Source organism: Staurois parvus, unplaced genomic scaffold (genome assembly GCF_062004578.1).
Source record: "Staurois parvus isolate SC_StPar_1 unplaced genomic scaffold, SC_StPar_1.0 ptg000097l, whole genome shotgun sequence".
In the NCBI taxonomy this organism is placed as follows: domain Eukaryota; kingdom Metazoa; phylum Chordata; class Amphibia; order Anura; family Ranidae; genus Staurois; species Staurois parvus.
This window is the reverse complement of record NW_028317893.1, coordinates 5,273,157-5,299,411: the sequence shown is the minus strand read 5'-3', so window position 1 is coordinate 5,299,411 and position 26,255 is coordinate 5,273,157. Positions and strand designations below refer to the sequence as shown.

The 26,255-nt window shown below is 41.6% G+C and overlaps 1 protein-coding gene across 4 annotated transcripts in view; it reads left to right on the top strand.

Annotated features, from left to right (window-relative positions):
* Nucleotides 1-26,255, top strand: part of MPPE1 (metallophosphoesterase 1) — a 120,192-nt gene that overhangs the window by 76,100 nt on the left and 17,837 nt on the right. For all 4 annotated transcript variants that reach the window (XM_089671026.1, XM_089671027.1, XM_089671024.1 and 1 more), the window contains 2 exons: nt 463-585; nt 15,669-15,806. In XM_089671026.1, coding sequence (XP_089527152.1) covers nt 463-585; nt 15,669-15,806 — 261 coding nt within the window. The remainder of the gene's footprint in view (nt 1-462; nt 586-15,668; nt 15,807-26,255) is intronic.

Below are 26,255 nucleotides of genomic sequence, written 5' to 3'. Positions count from 1 at the left end.
AAAGCTGTACTGACAATATTTCTCTTGTGGGTCACAGGAGAGCACTTAAAGCCTGCTGTCGGCTGACCTTACAGAGCCAGCCTAGGCTCTGCAGGGATCCAAACAATGTCAGGATCCACCCAGATTCCTAACCAGCAGCTAGCTCAGGCTAGCTGAGAGGCTGAGTGAGCCGCTTCCACCCCATTCACAGTCCTGCGCTTCAATGAACGCTGGAGGTGCATAGCAGAGAGTTGGTGACTGACAGTCACCAGTCTGTGCTCAGAGCGGATCTGAGAACTGGGTGATCAGTGGTCTTTGAGAGAGCTGGTAGGGGACAGCTGCAGCATTGGATCGATGCTGCCTCCACATAGGTAAGTATGTATGTTTATTTTTTTCTCATCCTGCACTTCTCTTAAGTATCCGAAGAATTAAAAGGCTGGTGTAATACTGAGTTTAATAATAAAACAATTTGTTTCTCTTCAGCATTATCCATTGTATCGGGCAAGTGACTCAGAATGTATGGGTGAGGATTCCGCTTCTCCAGAGGAAAAGCAAGTTCTGTTTATGGAGAAATATGATGTTCTTTCAGAGGATGCTTCTAAAAAGGTTAGACTGAGTCACTGGTAATAAAGGACAAGCATAAAACGCTTCACATATTTGGTTCTAGAAAAGAGTTGTAAATATAGCTGGTAGTATTCTTATTATTGATATTTTAGGACACCAACATTTTCCACTGCACGGTAGAAAGTCAGTATACCCTGCTCAGCATAATTGAGGACACCCCTTTTGAAAAGTGAGATTTTAATCAATTTCTCAATGAACACAAGAATAGTTTCCAAAATTTTGACAAAATTGAGTTTTATAGAACATTTGTTTATATTATTAACCTTACTTTCATGTAATGAGCTAATTTTGATTACAAAATCTGCAATGTTACTTAAATTAGTAGATGCAAAAATGAATACACCCCACAACAATAACTACTACATCAAGTATTTTGTATGACCTTCATGATTTTTAAGGACAGCACCAAGTCTTCTAGGCATGGAATGAACAAGCTGGTGACATATAGCAACATATTGCAACATCTATCTTTTTACATTCTTCAAGAACAACCTCTTGTAGGCTCCATTCACACCAATGCGTTTTTTAGTGCTTTTTGCAGAAAAGCACTACAGTCCATTTAACATGCTTTCCTGTGGAACATGTTCACATCTATGCTTTTTTTGAGCTGCTGCGTTTTTAGAAAGGATCGGGGACTTTTTTAAAGCAAAAAGCGGCGTTTCTGCTACAATAGAGTTCAATGGAGAAGCTGCTGAAATGCATGGTAGTGCATTTTTGCCACGTTTTGAATTTTTATTCTGCCTGGCAGCAAAACAAAATTCCACTTCAATAAAAAAAAAAAGCTGAGCAAAACGTAGTAAAAACGCGTAAACAAAATGTGTGTAGAAAAATACAAAACAAACTGCAAAAAGCACTGGAGAAAGTATCAAACGCAAAATGCATATATGTGAACCAAGCCTTAGAGCCTGGATGCTGGATGGAGAGTGATCCTCAACTTGTCTCTTCAGAATTCCCCATAGAGGTAGGTGATCAATTGGGTTCAGATCAGGAGACATACATGGCCACTGAATCACTTTCACCCTGTTCTTCAGAAATGCAACAGTGGCCTTAGATGTATGTTTTGGATCATTGTCATTGGCGACGCCATACAGTTTTTTTAAGCCATCAGTTCCAAAAACATTTATATTGGTCTCATCACTCAGAGTACAGAGTTCCTGTAGTCGTCTTCTTCAGCATGAACCCTGGCAATTTCTAGACAGGCTTTTTTGTGCATGGGCTTTAGGATAGGCTTCTTCGTTGATCACACCCATGCATGCCATTCCTCTGCAGTGTATGTTGTATTGTGTCACGGGAAACCATCACCCCAGTTTGGCTTTCTACTTCTTTAGCTAACTGCAGTGAACTTGCATCAGTAGACGCTCCTGTCGAGGTGTTAACTTCTGTGGACGGCCTGTGGGATGGTTGCAGTTCCATCTTTGTTAAATCTTTGTATCATATTTGCTACAGTATTCTGACTGATAAAGCTTTGCTGATCTTTTGTAGCCTTCACCTTTCTTATGCAAAGAAATTATTTTCTTTCTCAGGCCTTGTGACATTTCTCTTCCATGAAGTGCCAATGCTGACAGCATGAAATGGGAAGGGGTTTTCTTTGTTAAGTAATGCCCTTTTATTATCAATTGTCTGCTGGACACTGGTTTCAGTGTATAATTAGACTCACCTGTAGTTGAATTCTTGTTAATTAGGATTTTCTTGTCTAAAATTTAGCTTTGCTCCTAAGAATTTCATTGGGGTGTATTCATTTTTGCAACATGGTCTTGAATGAATTTGTTAGGAAAAATACTTTGTGTGCAAATTAACAAATCTGTTTGCAATCAATGTTTGCAATCAATGGCCCACCTTTGTAGTATAGTGTCCCATAGAAAATGTTGGTTCTGAAAGGAAAGTTAAAGGTTTTCTGACAAATCTGTTGGAGTGTACTCATTTATGCTGATAACTGTATGTAAAGTGGCAATAACAATACCATTAAAATCTACAATTACAACGATTGTCTATACAGACCTGTCTATTGGGGGCTCATATCCCAGGGGTCTCTGATGCCATTATGAGATTGATACATACTATATGTATTGCCACTTTATGGTCTATTGTCTTACATTGGAGGTCCAATGCTGTACCCTTGGCCTCCGTTTTACACAGAATTGACGCTGTAATGCTTATGGAACGCATTCATTATACCCTACTGGATAAGATGCAGTTATTTGATAAAAAATGGGAGTTGTTTTACAGTCTACTTTTATACAATAAAACCGTTTGTAAACAAAAAAAAAAATCTACAATTACATAAAATGAGCACTGTGCCAAAAAAAAAAACACTTCCTAATGGCTTCTCTTGTTAGAAAAATGATCCATGGATTATGTTAAGTTCACCTTTGGAAACATGTTACATGTTCCACTTATTTTAAGGTGGAACATGTAACATGTTTCCACTGCTGCAGCCACTGTTCATGTTCATATGTACATGTTCCCACTGCTGCAGCCACTGTTCATGTTCATGTGTACGTGTTCCCACTGATGCAGTCGCTGCCCCCTGTGACAGCAGCATGGGGAGAAGTTCCCCGTACTAGCTGTCAGTTTGAAATCAGCACGGCCATGTGGGGCTCTGCCCACACGTCCTTGTCATTAATTCACAGAGTTCTGTGAATTAATAAACTTGAAGTACCAACATTCTTTGTGGATGTCAGCTTGTAGTTCTCAATGAACTACCATGAAGCTGCGGAGCGCTGTGGTAGCTCATTCAGTCTTCCTTTCGGTGTTAAACTGTCTGCTCGTATGAGATACGAGTACAAAGATTAGAGACAGAGATAGACCAGAGACTCAATGGACCATCAAATAGACTCCAAGAATATTGATTTTATTATGAATACAAACATTTTTATTATCCTATTAGTTGAGGGACACAGGAATTCTGAAAACTTTGAAACATCCTAAAGCAAGAGACAGAACCAAAAATTAGTTAACAGGCCCAAGAACAAAAAAGACTGCAGTTCAATGAGTTGCCTAAACGATTTTGTGTCTGAAGCTGGTACCAGAAGATGGAGAAACAGCCACCTGGTAAAACTTGGAGAATGTGTGATCAGAAGACCAGGTGGCAGCCTTACAAACCTGGGAAACCGGGCCACCACTGAAATGGCCTTTATATCGATCCTGAAAAGCTGTTGAGGACGATTCTTCTAGGAAACAAATAGACTAGATTGTACTGATGCTTTGGGGCCCTCAATGCCTCCACTGCTTTTGCAAGTGGATTCCAGGACCTGGATACAAACTTGTTTAATTTGTTTTTGAAATTGAGGGTCAACATCCAGTGTCTCTCCATCTACGACACAGGTCTTGGAACACCTCTAAGTGTAGAGATTACTCTCCTGGGTCCAGATGCTTCTGGCTGAGAAAATCTGCTTGCTAATTGATCACGCCAGGGATGTATATGGCTGACCGAGCTGAAAAAATGATATCCTGCTTTAGACAGGAGTCACTGTGCCTTGCTCTCTGATGTATTCCGCCGCTGTGGCATTATTCCACGGGATGCAGATCAGATCCATGATTTTGATTGGGAGGTGAGATTCCACAGACAATCAAGACCCCTACACCAACAGAGTTCCCAGGATTTCCCCTTTGCCCTGATAAGCTGGCTTCTGTTGCCAGGATCTTCCAAAACATGGGAAGGAATGACTTCCCTGACATCAGTGTTGAAATCCTGAGCCACCAAAACAGACAGTTTCTTGCTGTTAAGCTGATCAACTTGTTCAGAGACCAAACTGACTTTATCCACAAAAACAGAATGTTGTGTTCGATTCTTGGTATGGAACTCGGTGGAATGGTCTCAAAATAGGCCAACATCAGCCCCAAGATTCTCAAACAGAAGCTGGGAGTTGGAAGGCTCCTGGACTGGAGTGCACAAACTAAAGTTTTTGCTGAGGGTGAAACATTCTGTTCTGGTAAATGTCTAGGACCAACCTCAGATACTTTAATTATGAGTCTGAATTAGCAACAAATTCTGGAGGTTCAGGATCCATCAAGAGGGCCAACACTGGAGCCAGCACCTTGGTGTACACCCTAGGTGCAGAAGACAGACCAAATGGGAGGGCTACAAACTGGTAGTGCAGAAGACATACCACAAAGCACAAAAACTGTTGGTGTGCTGGAAATATGGATATGTGTAGGTAGGCATGTTTTATGTCCACTGAGGCCAGACATTCTTACTGGTTAAGGGAAGGATTGACTGGTCTCATGGATTCCACCTGGAATTTGTAGGTTTGAATGCAAGAATTCAGAGCCTTTAGGTCTGGAATGGAGTGATGGCAGGAGCTAGATGGGAGGTTTCCAACAGTCAGAACGAGCAAAAACTCAATTAGGGTGCTCTTAATCATTATAAAGAGATGATTGAAGGCAAAGGAAAGTTTTCGAGGCATTTGAGACCCTGTAGGACACAGGGCTGGATACAGTACTGGTAAAAGCTTTAGAACAGCTTCATCACTCACATTCAGAAACCTGCTCAACAGGGCCAGATAAATCTTTAACGAGAGGAGATATTGGGTGTCGCCACGATCAAGAGATGCATTGCAAGTAAATCATATTCTGTTGGTGTACAGTGTGCTGGGGACACCCTGTGCCACAGACATGTTGCAGCCTAAAGAATGGTCAGCAATATACAGGTTCATAGTAAGTCTCTTTTCAGGTTTGCCCTGCAACAATTAGTCAAGCAGGGGACTAGTCAAAGTGAAAATCTGGAAGCCAAAGCTGTGGACAACTGCGCTGAATAGCTGTGAAGGAAATGGGGAGACCACCTGCAGCTACAGGGTGAAGATTCTTGATTAAAGAGGAAAAGTTGTTAGAGAAAAAAATAGATTTTTTTTCTGCATACTTGCCTGTAAAAATGAATTTCTTGGAGTATATCACAAGACACAGAGCAGGCTATTCATGACTATATGCGTTATAGGCGACCTATCGGTGAATGGAGAATGAGTGACCAATCAGAGAGGAGGTCCTCCCCTATATAACCCCTCCTATACAGGCAGTACCTCAGTTTTTGTAGCAAGCAATGACATTCTAGAAAGAGGGGTGGGACCTCTGTGTCCCATGATGTACTCCAAGAAATGGATTTTACAGGTAAGTATGTAGAAAAAAATGCAATATTCTTTATCGTACATCACGGGACACAGAGCAGGCTATTCATGACTATGTGGGTTGTCCCAAAGCAATAAGATATTTGAGGGGAAGGTGACTCCATGATAGCTACCGTCAATAATTCTTCAGGACCTACTCAGCCATCCGTAAAACACTGCTGCCAAAGGCAAAATCCTCTGCGGCTTTGACATCCACCTTGTTGAACCTTGTGAATGTGTGAGCCGAAGACTATATAGCGGCCTTGCAAACCTGAGCCACTGACACCTGATTGTGGATTGCTCAAGATGCCCCCACACTCCTGGTGGAGTGTGCCTCCACCCGAAAGGGTGGACTTTATCTTTCAAACGATAGACTTGAATGATCAATCGGCGGATCCAAAGAGAGATAGTCACCTTGGATGCCACCTGCTCCTTTCTAGGTTCCTCTGGCAGCACAAATAGAGCATCTGACCTCCTGACCTGTGCTGTTGCCTTCAAGAAGACCCTTACAGCACGAATCACATCCAAGGTATGCTGAGATCTTTCTCTTGCTGACTGAGTCCTAGGAAAGAATGAAGGCAGAACTATGTCCTGATTGAGATGAAAGCTAGAAACCACCTTTGGTAAAAAGCACATATGAGGTCGCAACACCACCCTATCATGATGCAAAACCAGAAATGGTTCTCTGCTAGATAGAGCTGCCAGCTCTGACACCCTTCTCGCAGAAGTGATTGATACTAGACACAACACCTTATGAGTCAACAGGACCAGTGGAATCTCTTTAATAGGTTCAAATGGTAGCTTTTGCAAAACCTCCAATACCAAGTTCAGGTCCCAAGAACGCAAAGGCAACCTGACGGGAAGAGCCATACGCATCATTCCTTGTGAAAAAAAAAGTACAGACCAAAGAGTGAGACGCAATGGGCTTCTGGAAAAAACTAGCTAATGCTGAAACCCGGCCCTTAATGGTACCAACAGCCAAATTCTTCTGCACCCTGTTTGAAGAAATGACAGAATCCTACCAATCACATACCTTCGTGTGTGCCATTTGTGAACCTCACACCAGGCAATGTAAGCCTTCCAGGTTCTGTTATAAACATCCCTAGAAACTTCCTTTCTAGCACCCAACATGATAGGGATGACAGAATCCGACACTCCCCTATTCTTCAGGATCTGGGTATCAGCCACGCTGTCAGATTTAGCGTCCATAAAGCTGGCTGCAATATAGGACCTTAAGACAACAGATCTGGCTGATACGGCCACGTCTTCACGATGTCTGCGTACCAGGCCTGCCTGGGCCAGGCCGAAGCAATCCATATCACTGGAATAGACTCCTCCCAAATCCTGTGTAAGAGACGCAGCAGCAGCTGGATCAGAGGAAAAGCATAAATCAGTGAGAACTGGTTCCAAGGAATCACTAAGGTGTCTACTCCTGCTGCGCAATGGTCCCTTACCCTGGACACAAAAAGACTGACCTTGTTGTTGAACCTGGATGCCAATAGATCTACATCCGGGCAACCCCGTCACTGGCAGACTTCCTTGAAAACATCAGAATGGAAAGCCCATTCCCCTGGAATCAACTGCTGGCAACTGAGATAATCTGCCTGCCAATTTTCCACATCTGGAATGAATACTGCTGACAGACTTGGAACATATCTCTCTGCCCAAGTCAGAATATAGTTCACCTCCTTCTGAGCACCTCGACTCCTGGTACCGCCCTGGTGGTTGATATATGCGACTGCTGTGGCATTGTCGGACTGAATCCCTCCAGGCCAACCCTGAAGCCTGGATGTCCAGTACCTTAGAGCCAGCCTCACTGCTCGAAGTTCCAGGACATTGATGGGAAGAACCCTTTCCCTTGGAAGCCTTGTTCCCTGAACTGTGGCCTCCTCCAGAACTGCCCCCCAATCTAAAAGGCTGGCATTGGTGGTTACCAGCTTCCACACAACTGGCTGAAAGGATCTTCCCCTCTCCAAATTGTGAGTTATCTGTCACCTCTGGAGACAGATATGCAGTAATCCAGGGCCGGAAACATTTTGTTCCAAACAGACAGAATGTATGTTTGCAGAGCTCTGAAGTGGAATTGGGCATAGGGAATAGCCTCGAACAAGGATACCATCTTCCCAAGCAACTTCATACAGAGGCGAATCGAAGGATACTTCTTGGCCTTCAAACTGCAAACCTCGTTCATCTGCCCTGGAGGCAGAAATATCCTCACCTGAACCGTGTCTAGGACCATCCCCAAATACTCCAGGCTCTGCACTGGTTCCAGGGCTGACTTCTTGAGGTTGAGCACCCATCCCAGCTGTTCGAGTATCTAGAAATTCTGAGCCCCTACTGCAAACTGTAGAAATCTTTAGTGAGGAAAGAATATTGGTACATGCAGATATGCGTCCTTGATGTCTGTGGACGCCAAAAAAATCTTCCTCCGATAGGGAGGCCACTACTGACCGAACCGATTCCATACGAAAGGATCGGACATTTAGGAACTAATTTAGCCCCTTGAGGTCCAAAATATATCCCCATTTGGTTTTGGTACTGTAAACAGGTTTGAATAAAACCACTGAACCTTTCGCCCGCTGAAACCTCTGTGATTACTCTTTGAGCCAATAGGCAATCGAGTGTCTGAAATAAAGCTCTTCTTTTCTCTGGATTTATTGGTACATTTTGATCGTAGAAACCGGGGAGAGGGAATACCTGAAATTCCTGTCTGTACCCCAGAGTAATCATGAGAATTACCCATTTCTCTTGGATTAGAGCCCTCCATGCAGCCACAAAATTCAAAAGCCTTCCCCCTGCACCCAAACAAGTGGGGGCACCCCTTCATAAGGAGTTGGACTTTGGATCTGTCTTAGATGGCTTTTGCACCCAGAGTCTCCTTGGGTTTTGATTCTGAGATCTATTCCTGGAGGCTGGGACCTGTGTGTGATGAAATGACTGCCTGGTAGATGAGGGCCCAACAACCGAAGCTCCTGACACCTTAGTCCCCTGAGACACTGATGCAATCATCACAGCAATCTTATCTTTTAAACCCACTAAGGCTGAAGCAAGATCATCCTTGGTTACATATGCTGAGGCAGAAGCCCCAGTAGTAGCCACAATGCCAGATAGACACAGTGGCTCAGACTGCCCAGTCCCTTCTGGCCTGTCAGCAGAGGATATTACAGCGGACCTTCGACTAAGTTCCTCAGGACCTGGCGCTGGTGCATTAGTGCCCTTTCCTGCTTCACCTCCCCCCACTTTGCTTTCTGGAAGACATTACTTCAGATAGCTCAAACCTGTGCACCTCCACTAGTAACACAGATTGCAATGATACAGCTATGCAAGTAGTGTGCTGAAAAAAACACTCCATGCAAATGCTACCTTATGAGCCACCTAGGGCAGCTCCTGACTAACTGGTCCACACTTCCCACTCAGGGGAGTACTCACGTGCCCCTACTGAATAGCCCGCTCTGTGTCCCTGCCACAAGAGATTTCTTAGCAGCTATGCGTGTCCTGGCCTCCAGATAAACAAAATTATGGCCAACTTCCGTTTCCGGCCACAGTCCCTCTAGTGGCCGAAAACAAAGAGCAAGCACATCTTGGGACCAACACTAAGCACTCCCCTTGGTGGAAACTCAGTCACAACACATCTCCTTTTCCCTCCAATTTAGAGCTTTGTTTGCCTTTTTTTCTCTCTATAAAGAGAAACAATCTCTTACCAGTCCCACTGCAGGTCCCTTCCATCAGGCACTAACCTTCACCCATAACGGCAGGCATTGTCATACAGACCTTCAAGGACTCAGTCCCCATGCTGAGGGGCTACAGCCTTGGACCTGTATAGCACCCTGCTAGAAGTGCCTTGGTCAGATTTAAAACTGCACAGGGATCCAGTGCCGTAAGGCTGCTTTACAGGCAAAACCTTGAGAAATTCTTCTCTTTATCCACTGAGGCATGGGTACCATCCATTTTAGCTCATAGCCTTCTGAATGGATCCAATTTAAAATCCCTGATTCTCTAATGGAACCGTTCTGGACTTTCAGATATGCTCCAAGATAACAGCAACACTTCCAGTGACCATCCACCTTACAGACACTGGTGAAAAAATTGAAGTGCTTCCTGTATAGGAGGAGTTATATAGGGGAGGACCTCCTCTCTAATTGGTTGGCCAATGTCCATTCACCTATAGGTGGCCTATAACCCACATAGTCATGAATAGCCTGCTCTGTGTCCTGTGATGTACGATAAAGAAATACAGTTTAAATCCTGAAAAAGCAATGCTAAACAAAAATTGTCCATACTTCTAGAATACTAGCAAAAAACTGAGACGTGTTAGTAGTAGGAGAGGCTACATTCATGGCTGGGCTGCAGTTTTCTGTTTGTCAGTGTCCAATACTAAATCATACTTTAGACGCCAGTGTAATTAAAAAAAATTTCAGAATTCCTGCGTACTCCGATGGATGAAGAAATAATAGATGTTCGCCTTGATGTTGTTATGCATATTTGTGCAAATCATACTATATTTGGAGACAGGGATACCAACTTTGGAGACACATAACAAACCAATTCAAAAATTATAAAACAAAATAATTTTAATTATTGACAATATGATAAAACCTTGCACAATCAACATCTAAGATCAAAAACCTTGCACAATCAACACTTAATATAAAACTACATAAAAACCTAAGCACTCTGTATTTCAGACATGGTGTGATCCCCTTATTACACCACATAGGAGAATATATATATATATATATATATACAGTTGCAAGAAAAAGTATGTGAACCCCTTGGGATTACGTGGAGTTTTGCATGAATTGGGCATAAAATGTGCTCTGAACGTCATCTAAGTCACAACAATAGAAGAACACAGTCTGCTGAACATAGTACTACACAAACATTAGATGTTGCCATGGTTTAATTGCACATAACATGTAAACATTCACAGTGCAGGGAGGAAAAAGTATGTGAACCTTTGGACTTAATAACTGGTTGACCCTCCTTTGGCAGCAATAACCTCAACCAAACGTTTCCTGTAGTTGCAGATCAGACCTGCACAACGATCTGGAGTCATTTTGGACCACTCCTCTTCACAAAACTGTTTCAGTGTAGCAATATTCTTGGGATGTCTGGTGTGAATCGCTCTCTTAAGGTCATGCCACAGCATTTCAATCGGGTTGAGGTCAGGACTCTGACTGGGCCTCTCCAGAAGGCGTATTCTGTGCTGTTGCAGCCATTGTTTTGTTGAATGACTTGTATGCTTTGGGTCATTGTCCTGTTGCATCACCCATCCTCTGCGGAGCTTCAGTTGGCGGACAGATGGTTGTACGTTTTCCTGCAAAATGTCTTGATAAACTCTGGAATTCATTTTCCCATCAATGACAACAATCCGTCCAGGCCCTGAGGCAGCAAAGCAGCCCCAAACCATGATGCTCCCTCCGCCATGTTTTACAGTGGGGATGAGGTTTTGATGTTGGTGTGCTGCGCTTTTTTTTCTCCACACATAGTGTTGTGTGTTCTTCCCAAACAACTCAATCTTGGTTTCATCTGTCCACAGTATATTTTGCCAGTAGTGCTGTGGAACATCCAGGTGCTCTTTTGCAAACTTCAAACGTGCTGCAATCTTCTTTTTGGACAGCAATGGCTTCCTCCGTGGTGTCCTCCCATGTACTCCATTCTTGTTTAATGTTTTCCTTATTGTAGATGTGTCAACAAAAATGTTAGCATGTGCCAGAGATTTCTGTAGGTCTTTAGCTGACACTCTGGGATTCTTCTTTACCTCATGCAGCATTCTGCGCTGTGCTCTTGCAGTCATTTTTACAGGACGACCACGCCTAGGGAGAGTAGCAACAGTGCTAAACTTTCTCCATTTGTAGACAGTCTGTCTTACCGTGGACACATGAACATCAAGGCTTTTGGAGATACTTTTGTAACCCTTTCCAGCTTCATGCAAGTCAACAATTCTTGATCGTAGGTCTTCTGAGAGCTCTTTTCTGCGAGGCATGGTTCACATCAGACAGTGCTTCTTGAAACCAGTAAACCCAAAACAGGTGTGTGTTTTTTAAGGGCAAGACAGCTGTCAGCAACACATCCAATATCATCACACTGATTGGAGTCAAGGTTGGCTCACTCCTGGCTCCAATTAGCTCTGGGAGAAGTCATTAAGCTACGGCCTCACATACTTTTTCCTCCCTGAACTGTGAATGTTTCCATGTTATGTGCAATTAAACCATGGCAACATCTAATGTTTGTGTAGTATTATGTTCAGCAGACTGTGTTCTTCTATTGCTGTGACTTAGATGACGTTCAGAGCACATTTTATGCCCAATTCATGCAAAACTCCACGTAATCCCAAGGGGTTCACATACTTTTTCTTGCAACTGTATATACACACAACCAGTTTATACCAGTGGTGCCCAACTCCTCCATGTGCACAGGTTCCACCTTCTACCATGTTTAGCACCATGTTTAGCTCTACATGTTTCATGACGGTAGTTGCTTCCTCAGGAGCTTGTAGTTCGTCTATTCAGAGAAAAATATACATAATATAAATTGTAAGTAATATATATACATACAATTCGTTGGTAAAGAAGCTACAACGCCTACTACATACAGGGCACAGATAAGTATATACGCACTCTCTCTGGGTCAGTTGGAAGACCCATGGACAGACTATAGCATCAATCCCTGGGCGGTTGTAGGGGCACACTCGACAGCTAGAGGAGGCAACAAGAGAAATTTACAATAAATACTTTCCAGCTAGTATCAGTTGTGATATCCTAAATTACTAACCCTTACTATGGAGGACTTGACACAATGAAGTCTAGAATCCTAGGGTATATGTAACCACTGTTAGGAAATATTGGTTGCCAAGGAGCCTAAAGGACAATAATGACAAGAGGGTCCCACTGATGATACAGTAATTCCAGTAGCCAGACCCACCCTCACAGCCTCTAAACTTATATACCTTCATCCGATTGGAGAGTACATATATCCACCACAATTTGAAGTTGCTGGGCATGGCTTACATGGCTCCTAAATACCAATTAGTGACTTCAGAGTTCCTCCTATAGCATATTGTGCGCCCAAATGGTCGCTTGCTTCAAGTGCTAGAAGACATAAGACCAAACATATCTCTTATATATGCCACGTGGAGCTCACCATCCAGATTACAGTGTCCCAAGGTGATTAAAAGTCTCATTAACGGCTCCTTTTACCATCAGATTATTCAGTTATTAAATTACCTAACCACAATGCACTCCAGCCTCCAATACTGCGGTATATGGTATGGCCACCTGTTATACCTCAAACCATACTTAGCACCAGATATAAACTTCAAAACATTCCACATATATTCTGATGTGTGCCACAAATTAGTCACTCACATGAAGTGCTAAAAAATAGAAGACTAAACATATCTCTCATAACTCCACTTAGAACTCAAAATCCACATTGTACTGTCCCTAGGTGGCTCTGAAAACTCCAGGGACTCCATTGCTATCAGTTATTAAGTGATACCTGGTTACAATCCACTCCAGCCTCTGATGCTGCAATAGGTAGTATGGCACCTGTCTTCCCCCAGAGTGTCACACCATCACCTGGAGGAATTGGAAACAACTGGTGTAAAACTTTGTGATATATTTCCAAAAGTATTGTGACACCCATCCAAACCATTGGATTCAGGTGTTCCAATCAGCTCCATGGCCACAGGTGCAAAAAATCAAGTGCCTAGGCCTGCAGACTGCTTCTACAAACATTTGTGAATGGGTTGCTCTCGGGAGCTCAGTGAAGTCAAGTGTGGTACTGGGATAGGTTGCCACCTGTGCAGTAAGTCCATCTGTGAAATTTCCTTGATGTTACTTATTCCACGGTCAACTGTTAGTGGTACAAATTGGAAGCAACTGGGAACAACAGCAGCTCAGCCAAGTGGTAGGCCATGTAAAATGACAGAGTGGGGTCAGCGCATGCTGCAACGCACGGTGCACAGAAGTCGCCAACTGGATGCAGAATCAATAGCTAAAGACCTCCAAACTTCATGTGGCCTTCAGATTAGCACAACAACAGTGCGTAGAGAGCTTCATGGAATGGGTTTCCATGGCCGAGCAGCTGCATCCAAGCCTTACATCACCAAGTGCAATGGAAAGCATCAGTTGCAGTGGTGTAAAGCATGCTGCCACTGAACTCTAGAGCAGTGGAGTTGTGTTCTCTGGAGTGACCAATCACATTTCTCTGTCTGGCAGTTCGATGGACGTGTCTAGGTTTGGTGGTTGCCAGGAGTACCGTACTTGCTTGACTTCATTGTGTCAAATGTAAATTTTGGTGGTGGGGGGATTATGGTGAGGGTTTTTTTTTTTCCAGGGGTTGGGCTTGGCCCCTTAGTTCCAGTGAAGGGAACTCTTAAGGCATCAGCATACCAAGACTTTTTGGACAACTTCATGCTCCCAACTTTGTGAGAACAGTTTGGGGATGGCCCCTTCCTGTTTCAACATGACTGCGCACCAGTGCACAAAGCAGGGTGCATAAAGACATGGATGAGCGGGTTTGGGGTGAAGGAACTTGACTGACCTCAACCTGATAGAACACCTTTGCGATGAATTAGAGCGGAGACTGTGAGCCAGGCCTTCTTGTCCAACATCAGCGCCTCATCTCACAAATGTGCTTCTGGAAGAATGGTCAAACATTCCCATAGACACACTCCTAAACCTTGAGGACAGCCTTCCTAGAAGGATTAAAGCTGGTCTAGCTGCAAAGGGCGGGGCCAACTCAATATTGAACCCCATGGACTAAGTCTGGGATGCCATTAAAGTTCATGTGCGTGCAAAGGAAGGCGTCCCAATACTTTTGGCAATATAGTGTGTGTGTGTGTGTGTCTATATATAGTATTTCACAGAAGAGAATTCCCCCCCCCCCCTCACATTTTTGTAAATATTTTACAAAGGTGGAGGAACGCAAGGTCTCTAACATCCACCAGTAACGTGATGTCGTCATGGAGGAGTGGAAGAGGACTCCAGTGGCAACCTGTGAAGCTCTGGTGAACTCCATACACAAGAGGGTTAAGAGTGCTGGAAAATAATGGTGGCCACATAAAATATTGACACTTTGGGCCCAATTTGGACATTTTCACTTAGGGGGTGTACTCACTTTTGTCACCAGCGGTTTAGACATTAATGGCTGTGTGTTGTGTTATTTTGAGGGGACAGCAAATTTACACTGTTATACAAGCTGCACACTCACTACTTTATATTGTAACGAAGTGTCATTTCTTCAGTGTTGTCACATGAAAAGATAGAATAAAATATTTACAAAAATGTGAGGGGTGTACTCACTTCTAGGAGATACTGTATGTATGTGTATATATATTATATTATATTATAGTTAGTCCTCACATGTGGTATAATAAGAGGATCACACCATGTCTGATATACAAAGTGCTTAGATTTTTATATAATTTTAGATTAAGTATTGATTGTGCAAGGTTTTATGATATTGTCAATAATAATTTTGTTTTATAATTTTTGAATTGGTTTGTTATGTGCCTCCAAAGTCCATATCCTTGTCTACAAAGATAGTATGCTTCATAGTTGGGATGTGGCCCTAGATATTCTTTACTGTACCCATGGTGCCACCCAATAGGTACTACACATTATATATATTGTGCAAATCAAATGTAATACATCTCAATTAAATATATTTTTAATTCCAGGTTGTCGCTACAAAAAGAAAATTTCAAGGGGTTGATTGCTTGTGCAAATCACTGTAAATATTGATATCCATTTTCTGCTTGTGACCTTTGTTATTATATTTATTATATATGATGTTGCTGTGTTGTATCTTTACCAGAGTTTCACTTTCACACTATATTATTGAGCTGTATAGACAGTAGAATATTACCATTAAAATTGTAAGTAGATTCTGTAGAAAAAAAAAATCTGAGACACCTCTTAATGTCCATGTACTTACACTGTTTTCTGTCTTCTGATGTAGCTGCTGCATTTACTTCAGCCAAGGTTGATCTTAAGCGGTCACACTCACAGTGCTTGTACAGTTTTCCATGGAGATGTTCAAGAGATCAGCATTCCCTCCTTCAGCTGGAGAAACAGGAATAATCCAAGCTTTATCATGGTATGGTTGTGCCCTCCTATTATTTGTGAAATAAAAGCCTGTTACATGATTGGCTTAGGCAATGCAGATGATGATCTGAGCAACTCACACCACATTATACATTCACATTTATGGCTGATCAGTGTATGGACTGATATATAACTTGTGTGGCAAAATCGCATTTGTTGGTGTACACAGGGTGATGGAGTTGCTTTTTAAATCTGATTGTATTTCTTTATTTTTCGATCACAAAAAACAAGATCCTTCATTCTCAAAACAATTAGACAACCTAAAAAAAAATTACAGCTATGCACTAGCAAATAGATATGAACACTGTGCATATAACATTTGAACTTGGTCATTTTGAATAGGAATATTCCAGATGATGTAAACCAAATATCCAGTGGCAGAGACCTAAATGTTTCACCAAACATCCCTTAGTTCTCGCTAACCTAATGGAGGGTTCTACTGTTCACAGTCCCTTATCTTAGGGATGTGTTCAACATCCTTACCCATTTCATGTCAGTGATTCCATATCGAATTACATTTTTTAATAGTGCCTCTTTGTTTGTATGTAATTGTTTTTAAACGCTAGTATTTTATTAAGTTCTGTAATCCAGTCACATTAGCTAACCATCGTAATATTATTACTCTCACTGTAATACAGAGGTCTCTTTGTAGCATGTTAAGTAGGGTTGTCTAAATCAGTGGTATCAATCTAGTCAAAAATGCAAGTTAGTGGGAAGTTACTATTGGATATATTACGAGTGGCGTTTAAGTCAAACCGGGACTTTTGAGTTTTCATATAATAAAAGAACAAATTTCAAGAGGTGCAAACTGCATTCATTTTTCAACATGGTTCCCTGCTACATTGATACACTTATCCCAGTGTTTAACTAATGTCCAGAAAGCTTCAGCATAGAAAGATTTGTCAGTACGCCGGAACCATCCTGGGACAGCCTGCTTCACTTTGTCATCAGTGATGAAATTCATCTCTTGTGTAATTTCATGACAGCGTTATGCATTATGTGTTTATTATAAGGGATCAGGCGCCTCACATGCTGAACATTCACAGGAATGACTGCTGTGGACTTGGAACCACTATGGCCGGGATAATCACTGATGGACGTACTGCCGTCTTTGAAACTCACACTATTCAAATGTCTTACTGCAGCTAAGCATCTCATCACCATATTGTGCTGTCTTCTGTATATAGCTGTGGATTTTACGCCTTCATTTACAAGAAATTTCATCACCACGTGCTATTCCATGCACGCACTAACACTGTGGTCTGCCATCTTGATTAATGAATAAAAAATTGGTGCTGCTCTACTCACTAAACCTAACCATAAAGCAAAAAGTAAACACCTGATAGAGCCCCTAATTAAGGTAATATAAGTGCACACCTTGAAAATAACCGACCACAAGTGAATTAAAATATCCAAAAAGAATAGATGCCCTGCTAGGCAATACCAAATATGAACAAATCAGTATGTCCAAATCATTTCCGGTCTGATGGCGGCTGCCATCTTGGTACACCTGTTCCTATGTATTTTATTACCAATGCCTGTATGGGTCTGCTAGCCTAATTGTAAATGTTAATGTTGAGCATTCTGTACCTGTTTTTTTATACATGAAACATGGACGTATTACACTGTGAAATGTCCTTTGATGTTTTTTTGAACACGGATTTCTGGCGAGGAATTGGAGAAGGAGCCAGTAAAGTACACTTACAGAGGAGAGCTGGTTGGATTTTGGGTTGATATTAAAGTGTATTTGACCTATTTTCCCTATAGGTCAAAATGGGAGGTGAGCGTGCATGCTAGCTGGTGGAAGATTTTTAAGGGTGATCACTTTTCAAATCACGTGTGGAATATATGCTGATTTGAAGATTTTTCTGCATTACAGATCTTGATTTTTACTACATACATTTATTCACAGACTGTCACTGGGTTGAGGGCTGAACCGGTTGTTTTTTTTAATTTTAATATTATTTAATATTTTCTTTTTATTTAATATATATAATATTATTATTTATATCTTGATATATATTACTCAGATTATCTATTTGCACATATGTTGAAGTTGCACGTATTGATTTGTTCATATTTGGTATTGCCTACCAGGGCATCTATTCTTTTTGGATATTTTCATTCACTTGTGCTTGGTTATTTTCAAGGTGTGCACTTATATTACCTTAGTTAGGGGCTCTGCCAGGTGTTTACTTTTTGCTTTATGGTTAGGTTTAGTTGGTAGCGCAGCACTATTTATTTCATTTATTTTTTAGTGTTGTGGGAACACTATCATATTCGGTATGGCAGCACAAGAGGATTTCTTCTTTATTTATCTTGATTAATGGGCTCTGGACTAGCCCGCAATATGTGCGCCGCCTATCAGTAATAGGACACACTTCCCACCTATTACTGCATGTAGTAACGCCACACTAGCATCCCATTTTTTACCTGGAAAATGAAAAGTCCATGTTTGACTTGAACACCCCTTGTATATACCTCATTTGTTTCAGAACTAATATTGTCCCAGTATCTCATTATTTTTGGCATCTCCACAATAGATGCACCAAATCACCTGGTTCCATGCCACATTTACTACATTTTACAGAAACCCTCCAGTCAATAGAATAGAGGACTGCTGGTGTCCTATATGCTCAGTGAAGAAAAAAGAATTGCATTAGTGTAGGTGACGGGGAAAGAGAAACAGATGGAAGATTATGAAGCACTTCTTTCCATATTTCCTCTGAAAGATCACCCAAATCCTCTTAAAATTTAACCTTAGATCTAAGGAGGACACTACCCAAAATGTATTTAATAAATGAACATATAAGGAGGATATCAGAGCTTTATTGTTCGATTTAATCGTATGTATTATCTCAGTTTCATCAACTACTAGCCCTCACACCCCAAACTGAACCTGGGCTGTATGGTGCAATAATAGATTGAGCTCCACCTATAATTGATGAAATTATTTTAATTGATTCCCAGAATATAATTGTGTGATCGTTATTAAGCTCGCCATCTTCCAACCACCAAAACTTTGCAATTTTATGAATTCAAGAAGTGCTTCATTCTCCCATATTGTATATTTAATTTAAATGGAGTTTGTTTTTCAAACACTCCCACAGTTTCCCCATTAGATGGACAGTAAAATATTTTGAAGAAACTTTGTGTAAATTGGAGGTTACAAAGCTAATAAAGGATTGTGACCATCAAATAAATATTTCAAAATAGATTATGCATAGCTGGTATGTATATAACATATGCAAATAACAGGATGATTCCAACCAGAAAGATATTGTAACTGGGAAGCCAGAAAATTTAGACAAGTATTTGGCAATGAAAGACCTCTCAGATCTTTAGGGTATTAAATGTTAAGCTATTCTAGGTTGCTTCTTCCTCCAAAATAATTCCCAAAATATGGCTGGGAATTGTGTTAATATGTTCAATGGGATCCATATAGAGGAGTTATGTAGTATAAACAAGAATTAGGGAATTCAAACCCTTTTGATCCGATTGATCCTACCGATAACAGAAGTTTACACCAAGGTTGACATTTTAACGTAAACATCAGAAGTAAAGGAGACTCATTAAGTTCAATATATTGATTAATAAAGGGAGTAAATTGAAAGTCCAAATAAGTAATTTGCTGTACCACCTTAACCCAAACCTGAATATACAGTATACAGAATTCAGAAAACTCAGGACTCATGAAAGAGATCATTTTGTATCTGACAAAAGTAGTGTTGCCCCTATACAACACTACTTTCTCCTCTGTCAAGCCCCTCTTAAAGCCAATAATGGTAGGGTCCAGCCTCACCCATGCTGCAAGGGGCTCAATTTCCAAAGCAAATGGCAAGGAAGACTGGGCAACCCTGTTTGGTCCCTCTATGTAGTGCAAAGGGGAAGGAAAGTGATTTAATTCTAATTCTGGCCCTTGAATTCACGTAAAGGAGTTTCACCCACTTGAGAAAAATCTAGTCAGAGCTGCCCAATAATCCCACTCCACACTAGTAAAAGCCTTTGATATATCAAGAGCGAACAAGGCTCGTTTGCCAGGGTTAAGCATGCAGACCTGCATATTAAGAAAGGTATTTCTAATAATATGGGTTGTCGATTCAAGGGGCTTAAGCCATTTTGATCCGGATGCACTACAGTGAAGATAACTTAATTTAATCTCAAAGCCAACACTTACTCAAGGTTTTTTACATGCGTGGTTACAGCGATATGGGAAGATATGAATCCAGTAAATGGGGGTCTTTACTTTTTGTTTTGGTGCCACAACTATAATGGGCTCATACACGGATTCAGGAGGGAGAACAGTTTTTCAATGCATCCTTCAAAGTATCAAATAGATGCGGAATGATAACCTTCTGAAAATCTTTATATACCTCTTATATGTATACCATCTGCCCCTGGAGTTTTTGAATTGGGAAAAGTCTTAATGGCCTTCTCAAGATCTTCTATAGTCAAAAGGGAATTTACAGTAATTAAGGTGGGATATAACCAAGGAGAGAATACGTTTTTTTGTGGAGTTATTAGTTAGAAAGGGGAAAACTCTGGAAATGTTCTGGAGGGTAAGGTGACAAGTGATCAGATGTGGGGCCCGCAGGAGAGGTCAGAGTCTAGGATGACGCCTAGCCCCCTGGCATAGGCAGAGGGACCAATAATTATGCTTTTGATCTTAATGGTAAAGTCATGAGGGGGGATTGGGGAGGAGGAAATATTCAAATCTCAGTTTTAGACAGATTGAGTTTGAGGAAATGGAGTGACATCCATACTGATACGTCGCTCAGTGAGTTTGTGAAACATGAAGACATTGAGGGGGTGAGCTAGGGAGTAGAGAGAGAGATCTAGGTTTCATCAGTGTAGAGGTGTTATTGGAAGCTGTGGTAGGTTATCAACTGGCCCAGGGAAGAGATGTAGAGAGAGAATAGGAGGGGCCCAAGGATGGAGCCTTGGGGTACCTCAACAGAAAGAGGAACAGGAGTGGAAGAAGTGGTGTTGTAGGTGACACTGAAGGTGTAAGAGGACAACCAGGAAGAAACAGAGTCACAAAGCCCAAGGGAGTGAAGTTGAGGAGGAGTGGGTGGTTAACCCCCCTCTATTGTACAGTGCTGAGCAAACCCTTTGGCGCTATATAAACTCGATGTAATGTAACTGTCAAAGACAGTGAAAACATGACTATGAGTATGGAGTAGTGTCTGTTGGCTTTAGCAGTTAGTAGGTCATTTATGAGTTTTAGTAGAGCAGTTTCAGTGGAATGTTGTGGGCAGAAGCCAAACTGTAGAAGGTGAAGATTGTTATCAGTGAGGTAGGAAGTTGTGGACAAGATGCTCAAGAAGCTCGGAAGCAAACTAGAGCAGAGAGAAGGGTCTTAAGTTATTCAAACAGGTGGGGTCCAGAAAGGGTTTTTCCAAGTATGGGGGCAACCCATGCATGTTTGAGTGGGAAGGGAAAAGTGCCAGTGGAAAGGGAGGGATTGAAGATGTGGGTTAGAGAGTTTAGGATAGAGCAGGAAGGGGGCCGTAGTAATTGTTATGGGTGAGGTGGACCTCAAAAAGGAGTTTGGCAACTTCCTTAGTGGTAACAGGGTCGAAGAAGGAAAGTATTGAGTGTGGTGTTGGACCTGGTATTTTGGTTGGAGGAGAAAACTGGACACTGGAGATCTCATCACGAATTGTCAATCTTGTTTCTGAAATAACTGGCAGTCTCCTGGGCAGTAAGTAAGTTAGTGGGTGGAGACAGTGGGGATTAAGTAAGAATTTAAGGATAAAGAGTTAACAAGGATTGGAGGAGAGGGTTTTGATGAGAGTGGTGTAGTTAGGTAGTTTAGCAGGGTGGAGGCAGGAGTTGTATTTGAGAAGGGAAGAAGTGAAGTCTTGCAGGGATTAAGTTTTTGCCACACTTGATCAAGAGCACAACAGTATTTGGCAGACTTCTGGTGTCATCTCTTTGTCAGTGTGTTGGCAGGCGAGGCCTGGTTCTGTGGGTGGAGAGAGTAGAAAGTATGTCCAGAGAGGATGACAGTAAGGTGTTGTAGACAGGGTGCGATTTTGTCATAAAGGCAGTCTGTAGCAGAGTGAAGAAGGTTTCGATGGGTAACTGTTAATGCTTTTGAAGCCATTCTGTGTGTGCTTTAGGGGAGGGAAAGATAACATATTTTTCTTGAGCTATTAATACCCTTGTTCTAAGAATCTCCTCAATAGATCTAGTGACTGACTTATAGCGGTTTATACTTTTAGAAAAAAAAAAAATCTCATACATGCTTTCAGGCCATCCCACACATTACCTATAGTATATGACGATACATTGCAGGCCATAAACACTTCCACCTCTCAACCCAAAGAAGGTTGGGGGGGGGAATATAGTTAATTGTTAATTTGGGCCAGTACAAAGGGGAATGATTTGAAATGGACTTGGGCAAAATCTCAATCTCCGTAAGATATGGAAGTAATGTGATAGTGGTCCTGGCTAAATCAATTTGGGATTATGAGTTTTAGAAAAGTTGGAATATTTTACAGAGGGGTCCAAAATTCCTGCAATTCCATTTCCTGGCAAAGATGGGCAAAAGGGGTTGTTACAGATTTTCCCTGTAAAGGGGGGTTGGGATTGCGATCCATATAAGGGTTCATGCTGTTATTGATGTTGGCAATTCCTAACACATGAATAGGTAGTAAGTCTTTTAAAAATTTGACAAGGGCTTTAAAGGATAAGTTCACCTTTGAGAACATATTACATGTTCCACCCATTTTACATGTTCCCAATGCTGCAGCCACCGCTCGTTGCCCCCCTCCCTCTGACAGAAGTATAGGGAGAAGTTCCTCGTGTTGTGTCAGATTTTAAAACAGCACGGCCGTGCGGGGCTTCGCCCACACGCCCGCATCATTCATTCACAGAGTTCTGTGAATGAATTGCAAGTCCCAACAGCCTTAGCGACTGTAGGCTTGTAGTTTTCAATGAACTACTACGACGCTGTGGAGCGCCATGATAGTTAACTGAATCTTCCTGTCAGTATATCTGCGTGCCCATACCTCCCATACGGGTCAGCAGATATACTGACAGATCTGCAGGAGATCTGCATGGCACCAGCAATCTGCTGATCGCTGGTGCAATGCTGTACAGGCTCCTGTAGGCAAAAATAATAAATGTACATATTTTTTTACCTGCAAAAAATTGTGAATGTATTATTTTTGTGCAAAAGGAGATCTTATCCTTTCAGAGCCTCATTAGAATAGGTAGCATAACAGCTAAGATGCATCCTAAACCTTGCAGAAGACAGTAAAGAAAAATATTGTATATCTAACTGCCTTAACCACCTGTACCCACCTACAGGAAAACAAAACCTTTTTTATTTACCAGTAGAGTAACTCCCTGGGCATAAGAAAAATAATATGAATGAACTGTAAACTGTGAAAACCCTTTAGCAATAAATCTACAGGTTTTAGAATTAGTCTGTGTTCCCTGTAGGCAGGTAACAGATGGATCATAAAACAAAATGGGATCAAACACAGTGTGTCTCCTAATGGGGTCATTAACACCTCTGACATTCCACAAAATTGTTGAAAATGTTTGGGGAAACCTATTTGAAACAACATCATATTATGCAAATGCCACCCTTTACCAAACCAAACATAATAGTTTTGTAAAATAAACAATAGGTATTGATTAAACATCAGAACTAAATCAGTATGGTCCAGTATCATTCTTTCCCAAAGTATTATTATAGAATTATCCATATACACTCACCAGCCACTTTATTAGGTACACCTTGCTAGTACCAGGTTGGATCCCCTTTTGCCTTCAGAATTACCTTAATTCTTCATGACTTAGATTTAACAAGGTGTTGGAAACATTCCTCAAAGAATTTGGTCCATATTGACACGATAACATCGCACAGTTACTGCAGATTTGTCGGCTGCACATCCATGATGCAAATCTCACATTCCACCACATCCCAAAGGTGCTCTGTTTGATTGAGATCTGGTGACTGCGGAGGCCAGTGGAGTACAGTGAACTTATTGTCATGTTCAAGAAACCAGTTTGAGATGATTTGAGCTTTGTGTCATAGTGCATTATCTTGCTGGACGTAACCAACAGAAGATGCACTGTAGCCACAAAGGGTTAGCAACAATACAACATACATAAATGATGCTCAATTGGTACTGAGGGGCCCAAAGTGTGCCAAGAAAATATCCCCCACCATTACACCACCAACCTGAACCATTGATACAAGGCAGGATGGATCCATGCTTTCATGTTGTTTACTATGTTTGTTTACTTGTTTACCATCTGAATGTTGCAGCTAAAATCGAGACTCATCACACCAGGCAACATTTTTCCAGTCTTCTATTGTCCAATTTTGCTGAGCCTGTGCGAATTGTAGCCTCTGTTTCCTGTTTTTAGCTGACGAGTGGCACCCGGTGTGGTCTTCTGTTGTTAGTAGCCCATCTGCTTCAAGGTTTGACATGAGCGTTCAGAGATGGTATTCTGCATATCTTGGTTGTCATGAGTGGCTATTTGAGTTACTGTTGCCATTCTATCATCTCAATCCTGCCCATTCTCTTCTGACATAAATGAGGCTTTTTGTCCACACAACTGACGCTCACTGGATATTTTATCTTTTTGGACCATTCTTTGTAAACATAAAGGTGTGGCGCTTCGGATAATCATAATAAAATAAAGGAGAATAAAAAAAATAAAGAATAAAAAAAATAAAGAATATATAAATATGGTGTATGGTACATATAATACATATGGTGTCCGGTATAGATAGAATTAGATGCCTCTTTAATAGAATATTAGTGATGTCATATAAATTCCAAAATAAAAAGTTCCAATAGATTGAAAGAGTTCACCATTACCAACACCCCAAAAAATGCCTCTTACCAGACCATAATGACCCCTCAATTGAGTATGGGTGAAAAAACGCAGTACAGATTCCAAATGTAGACTGTGAACCCGAACACTTTTTGGCTCCAAAGGGACAAACTGGCCACCAGGTGTTGAACGGAGGAAACCTACTGGGTCACTTTCAAAAGATGGCCATAATCAAGACATTGGCTGCCAACTGGTAATCCTAGCATAAGGCTAAAGATGGACCTATAAAAATGAATTATCCTCATAGAGGACAATATCATTCAATGAGCAAGAAAATCCTCATAGTGTAGTATATTCAAAAGGTTTTATTGCCTTAAAACTGTAGTATTGAACATACATCAAAGAAAAAGTAAAAACAGCCTGTCACCATATATCCCAATGGTATGTTTCAAACCCATAAAATGGCCGCCACGTTCCGGTACGTGCTGACGTCATGCTCCCTGGAGCCACAGCACGTTACATCAGCACGTACCGGAACGTGGCGGCCATCTTATGGGTTTGAAATATACCATTGGGATATATGGTGACATGCTGTGTTTACCTTTTCTTTGATGTATGTTCAATACTACGTTTTAAGGCAATAAATCCTTTTGAATATACTACACCAGTGTTTCTCAACCTTTTTTCAGTCAAGGCACCCTTTAAAATTATGGATAATCTCAAGGCATCCTTTAAAAGTTTGCACAATTTTAAGGCACCCCAATCTAAAATGTAAAAAAACTATTCTACACACATCCAGTACACCCAACATTAGAGGTGATTTATTCTTCCAAAGCAAATACACCTTTGAACACTGGTATTGACTAGTATTCCAGTGTGTCTCTCTCATTTTCTCTCCCTTACTCTGCTAATGTGACCCCAGTGCTGATGGAGAGGGGCAGGAGAGGGCCAAGCAAGGATGAGGTGCATGCACCCAACATCCTCTTTATCAACTGATGATGTATTTGGTTGTTAGGATGCTGGCAGCTAGGAGGTCATAAAAATGCACAATGAAAACCTAAGGCTTTGTGTACTAAACGGCAGGATGGATCCACCTGCTGGCTTCTATACAATTGTTGGGCATTTTGCCAAAGCACCCCTGAAGAAGCCTGAAGGCACCCTGGGGTGCCTGGGCTCCCTGGTTGAGAAAGGCAGTACTACACTATGGGGATTTTCTTGCTCTTTGAATGATATTGTCCTCTATGAGGATAATTCATTTTTACAGGTCCATCTTTAGCCTTATGCTCAGATTACCAGTTGGCAGCCAAAGTCTTGATTATGGCCATCTTTTGAAAGTGACCCCGCAGGCGTTTCCTCCATTCAACACCTGGTGGCCAGTTTGTCCCTTTGGAGCCAAAGAGTGTTCAGGTTCACAATCTACATTTGGAATCTGTACTGCGTTTTTTCACCCATACTCGAGGGGTCGTTATGGTCTGGTAAAAGGCAGCATTTTTTTGGGGTGTTGGTGATGGTGGACTCTCCCAATCTATTGTTTTATTTTGGAATTTATATGACATCACTAATATTCTGTTAAGGAGGCATTTTTGTGTTTTATATGTCTTTGTGTTGTTGCCTGCAATACTGTGGTGGCTGCTTATTT